This window comes from Spermophilus citellus (genome assembly GCF_964194105.1).
Source record: "Spermophilus citellus genome assembly, chromosome: 1".
Lineage (NCBI taxonomy): Eukaryota > Metazoa > Chordata > Mammalia > Rodentia > Sciuridae > Spermophilus > Spermophilus citellus.
Genome location: NC_138182.1, coordinates 157742792 through 157755024, shown reverse-complemented (window position 1 = coordinate 157755024; position 12233 = coordinate 157742792). Strand labels below are relative to the sequence as shown.

Here is a 12233-nt window from a genome sequence, read left to right as displayed (position 1 = left end):
TAACTGAGCTATATCCCCAGCCCTCAACTATCTTTTTTTGGGGGTGGTGGGGTGGGGTGAAACACCATAATACCAATACTTATAGTGGACATTCTTTTTTTAAAGTGCTATAGTCCTCACCATTCAATAATCCTTTTCTTGCATCTTGAGGCCAAGAGTCATTACAATACACTATTGGCTCTGATTTTTGATCTGCCTCAAAGACCATGGTGAAGACAAGAAATTTACCTGGCACTGATTGTACACTCCTCCACTCAAGAGATCCAGACTGTGTCAGGGCTCAATAAGGTGTGAAGTGTCTTCATTTCTTTCCTCTTCTATCAGTTTAGAGATGGTACTGAAAAGATGGTCACATATGGGAAGAGTGTAGGTCCCTAAATCAACTCTTGAGAGCTGACCACAGACCAGGAATATTTGTTTGAGGCTTCCTATCCAAAGCTGAGAGAGTACTGATCAGTGAAGCCCCAGGGGTTTTCAGGTGGGAATGGAGTGTAGAGCAGATGCAGAGTGGAGGACAGAGCTTCCTATCTGACAGGACCACGGAAGGCCTCATCGGCAGACTAAAGTTTGAAAACTGTTGGCTAGATTTGTTTCTTCTTCCAAACAGTATCACTCTAGGCCCATTGAACTAGAAGCTAGAATCTCAAGGAGAGGTGCCTGGAAATTTCTACACTCCACCCACTCCCAGCTGGGGATTGAACCCAGGAGCACTATACTACTGAACATCACTCATTCCAAGCTTTTAAAAAATTTGATATAGCTTTCCTTTAATTGCCCAGGCTGGCCTGGAAATTGAAATCCTCTTGTCACAGTCAACTGAGCCGCGCACCACTATGCCCATAAAATCTCCCTTTTAACAAGTGTCCCAGGTGACTGTTAACCAGGAAAGTTTGGGAAAGACCAGACGCCATGATTTTTAAGGGTCACTCCAATATTCAGTCTGATTCCTCCTAAAACCAAAGACCCCAAACTATGGTTTTGGCCATGGGAGTGAGGCTGAGAATGCATTCACTATACCACTGGTGGATTAGAGTTTATTAAGTAGGGAGGAAGGGCAACACCCAAACCACCGAATCTGGGATTTCTGGAAATCTGCCACTTCCTCCCTAAACAACACGGGCCTGAGGCCTGTCGAGGAGACGGGGAATAAGTCTCTTTGGCAGGGCTGGTGGGTGCTCCTGGGGTTTGGAATGATCTTCCGCGGAGCTTTCACGAGCCGGCAGTGGCATCAGGGTCGAGACTTCATAGCCGATGCAGCTAAACCCAACAAGATGGCTGCGACCGTGAAGCCTTGGGCGGCGATCCGGGTTCTCATCATGAGCTGTGAGCGCTGGCTATGGCCGCGATGGAAGCAGTAAAGGCCATAGGTGAGGGCGGCCGCCGTGCCCAGGCAGCCTGGGGAGGGGACAAAACTAGGGGAGCAGAGAGTAGGGCACCAGAGGTCCCTTCCCCAAGGACGAGACCACTAAACAACAGCAGGGAGAGAGGAAGGGGTTGGCCGAGGCGGGGTCTTCCTCGAGAGTCCCAGAGTCCGTCCCATCCCGGCCCCGCCAAACATGCACTGCTCGGGTTCCGGTTTTACCCTCACTGCCCCGCCCCTTCTCCCACGTCTCCGGTTAGATCTCATTCGGTGCCTCCTGGAGTTCCCGGTCCTCGCCAGTTTCATTCCCCCCGACATCACTGTCCTCTTGGTTTACAGTTCCTACAGTACTCACTTACCTATGGGTACCATTGGGTTTTCTCGAGTCTTGCGAAGAAACTTTTCCTTGAAGCCTTCCGGATTGCTGTAAATACTGGGGCTGAAGCCCTCAATAACTGGGGGCTTAGATGGTTCAAAGGGTGTCTCGGGAGTCACAGGACTGGGAGTTGCCATGTCTGGGGCAACAGAGGTAAGGAGATACTCCGGACGTTGGACTCCGCCTCCTGATGAGGTCATGAAAGGGGCGGGGAAAACGAACATATTCGTGTAGTACGCAGGCGCAAGAACCAGTTGCATTCTGGGAGTCGTAGTAATCGATGCGGAAGCGCCAAGGGAAAGACTACATTTCCCAAAAAAGCCTGAAAAGCCCGGCGCTCCCCCGCCGGAAGGAGTCTGTTAACACGAGGTTGTAAGTGCGGGGCTTCAGGGGTGAGCTGCTGGTGAGGCGGTCAGCGCAATGCCCAAGGCTAAGGGCAAAACTCGGAGGCAGAAGTTCGGCTATAATGTCAACCGAAAGCGTCTGAATCGGAATGCTCGACGGAAGGCAGCGCCACGGATCGAGTGGTGAGGGGCTCGGGGTTTGGGGAGCAGGGGGACATTGGCAAGGATCGCCCGCGAGGTGATAGAACCGCGAACTCTCTTTTTGCCGGTAGCTCCCACATCCGACATGCCTGGGACCACGCTAAATCCGTGCGGCAGAACCTGGCGGAGATGGGGTTGGCCATGGATCCCAACAAGGCGGTTCCCCTCCGTAAGAAAAAGGTATTGACAAGGCAGCATCCCGGGCCTTGTCTCCTTTTCTTTTTCTCCTTCCTTCCCCCTCTCCTTTCCTTGCTCCCTTTACTCAGTTTTTAATCTCTTTTTTCCTTCTTCCTTCTTCCTCTGCCTTGCTGGGATTCAGAATTTGATGCTCCCTCACGCTTTTCTCCACTTGCCCACAGTTCACTTGGTTATCCTGTACTGACTGTTGTCGAGGGTCCCTTCACCACCTCTCACTCACCTCCTCAGCACACGTTTGGACCTGATTTGGAGTTTATTCTTTCTTCCTGCACTCAATATTTTTCCTTGGAAATTAACCTTTTTGGGTCCCTTGGCATCTCGAAGGTTATTTTACAGAATTAATCTTTTTCTGTTCTTGATTTTCCTAATAAGGACGCCCCGGAGTTTGAGACTTTAATTTATTGTTTCCTACACCTTTCCCTAGTCATCCTTGGCCTGAGGTTTCGCTAAGACTAGTTTCTCCTCTGTAAGTGTTTTTCTGGACCATGCGTTCAAACTTTCAAAAATAGCACCCTTCTTCACCCAGCATCTCTTCCCCCCTTTATTTTAATTTATAGCACTTGTAAATATATCATAGTATATGCTTATTAACTTATTTGCTTCTCTGTTTATTGTCTGTGTATCTTCCTCCTAACATAATTTCCTTGGTAACAGAATCTCTTGTGTTTTTCTCTGGTGTGCTTAGGATGTCACTTGATGACCTAAGGAATGAGCTTGCTGAATGAATTTGTCCCATGTCTTTAGGCAAATTTCTCTTTAATTCTTCATGCCAGAGGAAAATGACACTTCTGCTTCTTGAACAGTTATGAAGTTATAGCTAAGCACTGTCAGGTAGACGCTCCTCCTCCCATTTTAAATTATAAAGTACTTTCCCTTGCGTTGTTTCAGCTCAGTTGTCATACAACCAAATGAGGAAGGCAAGGAGTACTATACTCATAAACAGTCATGTACATAGGCCTTTATGTGATTCTTTGGGAACTTTGGATTTTGGTTCTAGAAATCTTCAGGGCACTGGTTCTTGTTATCTAGTTCTGCTTAGTCTTGGGTACGGATTCTTAGGGATGATATAGTTGTGTTCAGGTGGCAGCATCTTTCTTTAATTCTGATCAAACTTTTCTTGATCAAAGGACCTTCCTTGTCTGCTTGTCTCACAGCCTCTGTTCTCTGCAGGTGAAGGCCATGGGCATGGACATTGACGTGGAGGAGAGGCCTAAGGAGCTTGTGAGGAAACCCTATGTGCTAAATGGTGGGTATGGGCCTCTAATTCATGGTCCTATACTATCAGAGTTGGAAAGAGTCCTCGGATGTCCTTATTTTAAGCTGGAGAGACCAAGGTTCAGAGAGGGAAAAGGAGATGGTCTAGGTCTCTGTAAAGTTAGGGCTGTGTCCTCTACTGAGACATTTTGAGTCTAATATTGACTAAACCTAAGTGTGTGAGCCAGGTGTGGTGGTGCCCACCTGTAATCCCATTAATCCAGGAGGCTGAGTTAGGAGTATCACAAGTTTGGGGCCAGCTGGAGCAACAAGAGGGAGACCCTACCTTAAAATGAAAAAAATATAAAGAGCTGGGGATGTAGTTCAGTGGTAAAGTGTTCCTGGGTTCAGTCCCCAGTACAACCAAAAAAAAGAAAGACAAAAAAGTATGTCAGCTAAAGTCAAGAGATGTTCAGGGGGATATAGCCAGGTAAATGAGGCTGGAAAAGAAACCAGTAAGTCTCAGGCATGTGTTTGGCTTCTCATGAATTTAAGGATGAACTTACTTTTGGAGATTCCACCTTTTATTTTATTTAATTTTTCCAATGGCAAATCAATTTCATGTGTATTAAGACTAAGGACTGTCAGGTAGTATTAAGGCTAAAGAGACTGGATTCCCCACCCCTGGCCACACTAGGGATTGAACCCTGAGCTACAGCCCCTGCCCTTTTCTAATTCTTTTCATTTCATTTTAGTTTAAGACAGGGTGTCCTTAAGTTGCTCAGGTTGGCCTGGAACTTGTGATTATCCTGAGTTGCTGGGATCACAGGTGTGTACCACCACACCCAGCTGGAGACTGATACTAAGTCAGGAAAACAGGAATACTCTATAAAGAGTTTTTCACCCATTGATCCTTTCCCTTAACTTCGTGGGTTTTCTTGTGCTTTTTTGTAATTTTTTTCAGTGGAAAGGATTGAGCCTCAGCCTGTATTCCTGTCTGTAGCTTGTCTTTATGCTTCTCATAAGAATTAGTGGACTGTTCAATGTGGGGAAAAAAAAAATACTGCACAGGATTGTGTACCCAAAGCTACATGTATTTATTATAAAAATTTTGTTTTTGATTTTTTTTTTAATTTTTAAAAATTTAAATCGTGGTTTTAAAATTACATAAAATTTACCATCTGGCTGGGCTTGGTGGTGCACACCTGTAAGCCCAGTGACTTGGGAGTTGAGGCAGAAGGATCAAGGCCAGCCTCAGCAACTTAGGCCCTAAACAACTTAGTGAGATTCTGTCTCAAAAAAAATAAAAAGGAGTGGGGATGTTGCTTAGTGGTAAAGCACCCCTGGGTTCATTCCCTCCAATATAAATAAATAAATACATAAATAACTTTACCATCTGAGCTGTTTTTAAGTTCACTGGTGTTATATTCAGTGTTGGGCAACAGATCTCTAGAACTTTGATTTTGCAAAACTCAAACTATACCCCTTAAACTACTCCCTGTTTCTCCCTGCTCCAGTTATGACAAACATAATTTTGACTATAAGCAATATTAGCACCTAACAACTAGATTAGATTTAACATCCTTGTTTCTATGAAGTAGCTATTTTCCTCCCTTCATAGATGAGAAATGGGATGATTTTTGCCTAGCTTTTCTTTTATTGTTGCTAGGCAAGCACTCCCCTGCTGAGTTATATCCTCAGCCTATGCAGTTATTTATTAAAGTGAAACAGTTGTCTCCATAGCTTAGATTTTTCCCCTTGCATAGAGAAAGGCCTTCCTAGTCCCTGCAGCTCTTGTTTTCACTTATATAGACCTTTCCATTTCCTGTGTTGGTGTAAGACACCAAGAAAAGATGGTCCTTTTTTTTTTTTTTTTAAGAGAGAGAGAGAGAGAGAGAATTTTCAATATTTATTTCTAGTTCTCGGCAGACACAACATCTTTGTTTGTATGTGGTGCTGAGGATCGAACCCGGGCCGCACGCATGCCAGGCGAGCGCGCTACCGCTTGAGCCACATCCCCAGCCCCCCCTCCTTTTTTTTTTTTAAGAATTTAATCTTGGGGCTGGGGATGTGGCTCAAGTGGTAGCGTGCTCGCCTAGCATGTGTGAGGCACTGGGTTCGATTCTCAGCACCACATTGAAACAAAATAAAGATATTGTGTTCACCTAAAACTAAAAAATAAATATTAAAAAAATGAATTTAATCTTTATTTTATTTAGTTGTTTGTTTGTTGTTGTTGTTTTAATATGGTGCTGAGGGCCTCAGCTGTGCTAAGTAAGTGTTCTACCACTGGGAGCCCTGCTTTCTAGGAAGGCAATGTATCTTCATTTCTCTTAGTCCCAGAACCTGGTACTAAACAGGTAGTTTGGTGCCTTTTAAATCCATCTAAGTACTAGAGAGAAGTGATTCGCTTTTTAGGTAGTTGCCATACTCACAGATATTTGTGTCATAGGCAGAGTCTGGGATCCTAGGACTAAAGATTTCAGCAGTGAATTTGGGAATGGGTTGGTAAAGAAATTCTTGTGGCCTGGGATTGGGTAAGGGGGTATTGGGGGTAGCTCTAACAATGTAGAAGGCAAAGCCTCATTCTGTCTCCTGGCTTCCCTTACCCCAGATCTAGAAGCAGAAGCCAGCCTCCCAGAAAAGAAAGGAAACACCCTGTCTCGGGACCTCATTGACTATGTCCGCTACATGGTGGAGAACCATGGAGAAGACTATAAGGTGAGTGGCTCAGGATTTACAGGAAGAACTACTTGAACTGCTTGGGAAGGCATACTGGACTCTTCAGGGCCTTTTCTGCTTGCCTACTGCCTGTTTCCTGAGACTGAGTACAAAGAAAGGGAGGAAAGAGGCTCTAGGAAAGGGATCCCAAATGAACAGAATGATAACAGTAGAGATAGACAGTTGCTTGAGGTTCATATCCCATTCACAAACATGTTGTTTTGCTTCCGCGGTGTTTTGTTTGTTTTGGTACTGGGAATTGAACCAAAGGCACTTAACCACTGAGCCACATCCTCAGGCCTTTTTAATTTTTTTTTTAAGAGATAGGGTCTCACTAAGTTGCTGAGGCTGGCTTTGAACTTGGGTTCCTCCTGCCTCAGCCTCCTGAGCCTCTGGGATTATAGGCATGTGAGACTGCCTGGCTTTTTTTTTTTTTTTTTTTTTGGTACTGGGGAGTGAACTCAGGGGCACTCAACCACTGAGCCACATCCCAGCCCTATTTTGTATTTTATTTAGAGACAGGGTCTCTCTGAGTTGCTTAGTGCTTCACCATTGTTGAGGCTGGCCTTGAACTCAGGATTCTCCTGTCTCAGTCTTCCTAGCCGCTGGGATTACAGGTGTGCGCCACCATGCCCAGCTTCGATGTTTTTATTTTTCATTTATTTATTTATTTTTTAGTTTTCCGCGGACACAACCTCTTTGTTTGTATGTGGTGCTGAGGATCGAACCCGGGCCGCACGCATGCCAGGCGAGCGCGCTATCGCTTGAGCCACATCCTTAGCCCTTGATGTTGTTTTTAAAGAACTGAACAACTTAAACTAGTTGCCATTTTAGGTGTGGGAGGGATAAAACCATATTTTTTTTTTTTTTTAAGAAGAGAGAATTTTTTAATATTTATTTTTTCAGTTTTTGGTGGACACAATATCTTTATTTTTATGTGGTGCTGAGGATCGAACCCAGTGCCCCATGCATGCCAGGTGAGCGCGTTATCTCTTGAGCCACATCCCCAGCCCGGTATATATTTTTGATTTTTTTTTTTTTTTAATTGAAAGAGCTGGCTATACTGGACCTCTGCGCTGGTTGTCTATGGGAAATGAACTATTTAGCTGGCTATAGTTCCTATTTGGCCCACTGAACTCTTGGTTCTGCCTGGTCCTTAAAGACATTTGTACCCATTTCCCTAGCCCCATAGTACAGAAGGGTTCCACATATACCATGGTTTTTGAGGTGAGGCATCTGGACCTCAAGGTAGGAAATGGCTTGCTCAATTCAGGCAGAGCTATTGAAGCCAGAATTAGACAAGCAGTCAGTATAGATAGGTAAATCAAGTCAGGTTGATCAAGGAAATCAATTTTGAGTGAGTATGGGAAGTTGGAGACTGTCCCCTGAGGGAATGAAATCTTAATTCCTTCAGAGCCCTTCCTCCACCCTTATCAAGAACCTGTCCCTGCTCCAACCTGTTGCTAAGGTAACCTATCCCAGGAATTGCCCCTCCCTACTGGGAGCTGTGTGTTCTGGGCTGCTCCATCCTGCCCTTCCCCCTTCAGCCCACCTTTTTCCCACCTTTTGGCCACCACACCAAGCATTCCTGGGCCTAGTCACGTAAGCAGGAAAGAGGGATAAAGGCAAAATACCTCGCTTCTTGGCATACTAGGATACCAGCTATGGCCCCCTTCTCCCGAGAGAAGTCTGTTACCCTCTTTTAAATAAACACTGCTTTATATGCTTGCCTCGGTGTGCTTCTCTAATGTTCAAACTTAAAACATGTGAGGGAGCAGAATTCATCATTGATAACCAGCGGTATCACTATGATTGAAAACTTTGCCTGTCTAGCTTTCTTCAAGTAGCCCTCCTCTCTTCTTTAGGCCATGGCTCGGGATGAGAAGAATTACTATCAAGATACCCCCAAACAAATTCGGAATAAGATCAACGTCTATAAACGTTTTTACCCAGCAGAGTGGCAAACTTTCATCGATTCTTTGCAGAAGAATAAAATGGAGGTTGAGTGACTGGTTTATACCTGTTTCAGGCTGAGGCTTTTCCGGGACCAGTGAAGCTGGAGCCAGGGTTTAAGGCAGAGAGAGAGAGTGTGTGGCTTTAGATGAGATTGGCTAATCCTGTGGAATCAGGTTACATTCCTCCTCCTCTGGGAAAGGAACTGTCTCTGAGACTCCAATTTATATTCCTTTAGGAGCTCTCAGAAATGCCAGAACTTGTTTTCAGAGTGGGTACTTTGAGTATGTCTGTACATAATAAAATATTTTACTTTGTTGCTAGTTTTATATTTCCTAATCCCAAGTCCTGGGGCTGCCTCAGAGAAAACCAACCCTAATAGTGCAGAGATCATCTTGCCCAACAAGCATATGCCACATGCACATGCCTTATAGGTAGTCTCCTTCCTTTTTTGGGGGGGGGGGGCGCGTACTGGGGATCAAACCCAGGGACTTGTGCATCAAGGCAAGCACTCTACCAAACTGAGCTATGTCCCCAGCCTCTCCTTCCTTTTCTTGATTGCTCTCTGCCTTTGTTTCCTGTGCAGCAGTTCAGTTTACCCTCCCATAGAAGCTCACTGCTTGGAAGGGAGCCTGCCTTGCTATTCTAATCCCACCCCTGAGCCAGCTATGGCTTCTCTGCCAGAGGTTAAGGAGCCAACTCCTAGTCTGCCCGCCAAGTGATTTACCTTTCTACTTTAAACTGCTTGTTGTCTTTGGCCTGAAGTGAACCCCAGGCCCCAAACCTGCCTCTGGGACTGTGGTGGACTGCTTGCTGTATACCACTCTATTGTGAGCAGTGCATTGGACTGTACATTTTGTGGTCCTCCTTGAGCCAGGCCTACCTGAATGCAGTGACATGTGAGGCAGGGCATGGGGTGGGTATTTCCTTAAGTCCTAATACTTCATCCGCAACTTAGGCCTTATTGTTAGGGTTTCTCTTAGAAGAACCCATAATGTGTCTTCACTGCTTTTCAAAGTGGGGCTTGACTTGCGTGCTGTGGTACACTCCTGTAATCCCAGCAATTCTGGAGGCTGATGCAGAAAGATCTGAGGTTCAAGGCCATCTTCAGCAACTTAGCAAGATGCTGTCTCAAAATTTTAAAAGGGGGTGGGAGGGATATAGCTCAGGGGTAGAGTACCCCTGGGTTTAATCCCCAGGACTAAAAAAGAAAAAAGGCTTGGTGTGTTTACATTTCATTGCTTTTGAGAAACCCTGTGAGGTGCGAGCTTTTATCTTCATCTTACAGATAAAGGAAACAGGCTGGAGAGATGTTAAAGTGGGACTTGAAGTCAAATCTCCTAGGCTTTCTGCAGCCCACCCATCCCACACTATCAAGGTGGGCTGGAAGAGTCCGAGAACACCCTCTTTGGGACTCAGCCTTAGATTTCATCAGTTACTGGCCATTATGAGCATTGAGAGCGGTTTTTAGGATCTTGTCTAGCAGAGCTCCCGAGGGCCTATTTGGCTTCATAACTTCCTCTGTCTATAGAATTCCAAATTCTAGCATTTGACCAGGCTATCCCCTTGCCTTGTTTTTTCATCCAGTTCAGGTGCCAACTTTAGGAAGCCTTCCCTACCACTAGCCCTTGCCCCTAGGCTGGGTGTACCCTGTAGTTGCCATCCCCAGACTTCCTATAACAATACATGTTTATATTTTTTTGTGCTAGGGATCAAAACCAGGGCCTAAGCACCTGAGCCCCATATCTACCTATTTTTCTTTTTTGTTTTGGTACTGGGGATTGAACCCAGGGGTCCTTTATCATTGAGCTATATCCCCAGTCCTTTTATTTTTTTGAGAGGGGTCTCACTAAATTGCCAAGGCTTACCTTTAACTTGTGATCCAACTGCCTCATGCTCCCAAATTGATGGGATTACAAGCATGTGCCACTAAGCCCAGCAATCATTTTTCTTTACTTGGCATCCCTTGCTAGATAAGCTTGAGGGCAGGGATCTTGCCTGGGAATCCATAGGGTGGGCCAAGGCAGATGCTGGCGAGAATGCTCTTGTGGAATCTCATGTCTGCGTAGCTCTGTGGTCTTACTTCTGACCCTGAGTGTGGAGGCCATTAGAACACTTCTTGCTGCCATTTCCACCCTTTAACTCTGGTTAAAACCCCTCAGATCTCTCCCCAAAGGCAATGAGTTAAGCCAAAGCTGATGTTCTTACCTACCTGCTCCCTACCCCCACGGGTGGTACTGTCCCACACAGGGTACTAGGAAGTGTTCTGGGCCCACCCTCCACAGCTGCCCTTCATTGGGACTGTAAGCACTCAGCACATACTACTCAAAGTAAGAATTCAAATGAACTGCATCAGAGTTTTGGCTTTTTTTTTTTTAACTCAAATAGCTGCTAAAATTCCAGTATACACAGTTTGTCCTTGATAGCCCTTTGCCTATGGGTTTGTGGGGCACAGGCCAAAATAGCAAGGCCCCTCTACTTCCAAATCTTTTTTTTTTTTTTTTTTAAAGAGAGAGTGAGAGAGGAGAGAGAGAGAGAGAGAGAATTTTTAATATTTATTTTTTTAGTTCTCGGCGGACACAACATCTTTGTTGGTATGTGGTGCTGAGGATCGAACCCGGGCCGCACGCATGCCAGGCAAGCGCGCTACCGCTTGAGCCACATCCCCAGCCCCCTTCCAAATCTTTTTGACAGAAATCCCCACCTTGTCCTTTGGGCCCATTTTCCAGAGGTAACAGATGAGGAAAAGTTGAAATCCCCATTTCATAGCTACTAAGAAGAACTTAGTGTTCAAAATTACCACCTCTGAGGCTGTGTGAGGGGAGGACAGTCTGTTCAGAATGCCTCAGACCCAAGGTCTGGGACAGTTGTTACATGAGAAGAGACACCTAACATGGTCCTACTGCTAGTTCAAATGCTGACTATTCTAAACGTAAGAATAATGAATTGTTTTTTTAGAGGTAAGTGGAAATATTTTTTGGAGAATACGTTTCATTCAGGCTGGGAGACAAGTGTCAGATTTCTGTCAGCACCCCCCCCACAGAAGACCATGAATGAGGCTGTGATGGACTGACTTTTCCTCCCTGTCCTCACAGCCAGGTATCAAGTTATCAGCACAATCTTAAAACCTATAGTTCCGGGCACCAAGAGTTTCTGGACATAGCCTCTTGGAATGGGAAGCTAGTCCCAGGAACCTCAAGAATCCTCTCATCCTGACCATACAAATGTCCATGATATGGGCCAACGTGGCCTCTCTAGAAAGTATGGCCACAGGTCACAAAATGGAAAACCAAGAGGCCTTTGTTCTTAAGCTATTTAAACAGAACTATGGCCTCTTGGTTAAACATTTGCCTAGCATGTATAAAGCCCTAGGTTTGATCCCTAACACCTCCCAAAACAACCCAGGCTGCTAAGGCCAGGTGAATGATCCTGGCACAGGTGCAACAGGTGAGTAGATCCCATTCTGGTTTGTATCTTCCCTCGGGCTGACCTTGTTAGAATGTGAGTGCATCCCAGACATTTAATTTGGTGTTTCTAAGCTCATCTAAGTTGGCAACTGTGGAGCTGGGGCACTGAGAGGAATACAGTGTCACCCAGGCTAGACTGGGGAACATACTTTGAGATGAGAAGCTGTAGGTAACTGGCTGATTTGCAAGAGCCAGATGTTCTCAGCTCCTGAGTCCCAGAAAGTACTATTCAGAAGTAGCTGAGTGCCAGGTATAGTGGTGTACACTGTAATTACAGCAACGTGGGAGCTGAGGCAGGAGGATTTCGAGACCAGCCTGGGCAATTTAGAGAGACCCTGTCTCAAAACAAAAAATAAAAAAGGGCTAGGGATGTAGCTCAGTGGTAGAGTGCCCTTGGGTTCAATCCCCAGCAACTAGGT

The 12233-nt window shown here is 45.5% G+C and overlaps 2 protein-coding genes across 2 annotated transcripts; one reads left to right on the top strand and one right to left on the bottom strand.

The window, feature by feature from the left end:
* Nucleotides 1-1018: 1018 nt before the first annotated feature.
* On the bottom strand, nucleotides 1019-2126 carry HIGD2A (HIG1 hypoxia inducible domain family member 2A). Its single transcript, XM_081292936.1, has 2 exons — nucleotides 1720-2126; nucleotides 1019-1395 (listed from the first exon to the last, which is right to left on the bottom strand). The coding sequence occupies exons 1-2, from the start codon at nucleotides 1994-1996 to the stop codon at nucleotides 1229-1231; spliced, it is 444 nt and encodes a 147-aa protein (XP_081149062.1). The 5' UTR covers nucleotides 1997-2126; the 3' UTR covers nucleotides 1019-1228.
* Nucleotides 2022-8411, top strand: NOP16 (NOP16 nucleolar protein). The gene is made up of 5 exons (XM_081292929.1): nucleotides 2022-2263; nucleotides 2353-2461; nucleotides 3650-3725; nucleotides 6288-6394; nucleotides 8260-8411. Exons 1-5 carry the CDS (start codon nucleotides 2157-2159, stop codon nucleotides 8401-8403), a joined length of 543 nt encoding a protein of 180 aa, XP_081149055.1. The 5' UTR covers nucleotides 2022-2156; the 3' UTR covers nucleotides 8404-8411.
* Nucleotides 8412-12233: the final 3822 nt, after the last annotated feature.

Bases quoted from the DNA above. Each gene is read 5' to 3' on its own strand.
- HIGD2A (XM_081292936.1), bottom strand. From the start codon at position 1,996: ATGCAACTGGTTCTTGCGCCTGCGTACTACACGAATATGTTCGTTTTC. The intron at 1,396-1,719 runs GTAAGTGAGTAC...TCCCCTCCCCAG, and splicing joins AAACCCAATGGTACCCATAG to GCTGCCTGGGCACGGCGGCC.
- NOP16 (XM_081292929.1), top strand. From the start codon at position 2,157: ATGCCCAAGGCTAAGGGCAAAACTCGGAGGCAGAAGTTCGGCTATAAT. The intron at 3,726-6,287 runs GTGGGTATGGGC...CCCTTACCCCAG, and splicing joins GAAACCCTATGTGCTAAATG to ATCTAGAAGCAGAAGCCAGC. The intron at 6,395-8,259 runs GTGAGTGGCTCA...TCTCTTCTTTAG, and splicing joins ACCATGGAGAAGACTATAAG to GCCATGGCTCGGGATGAGAA.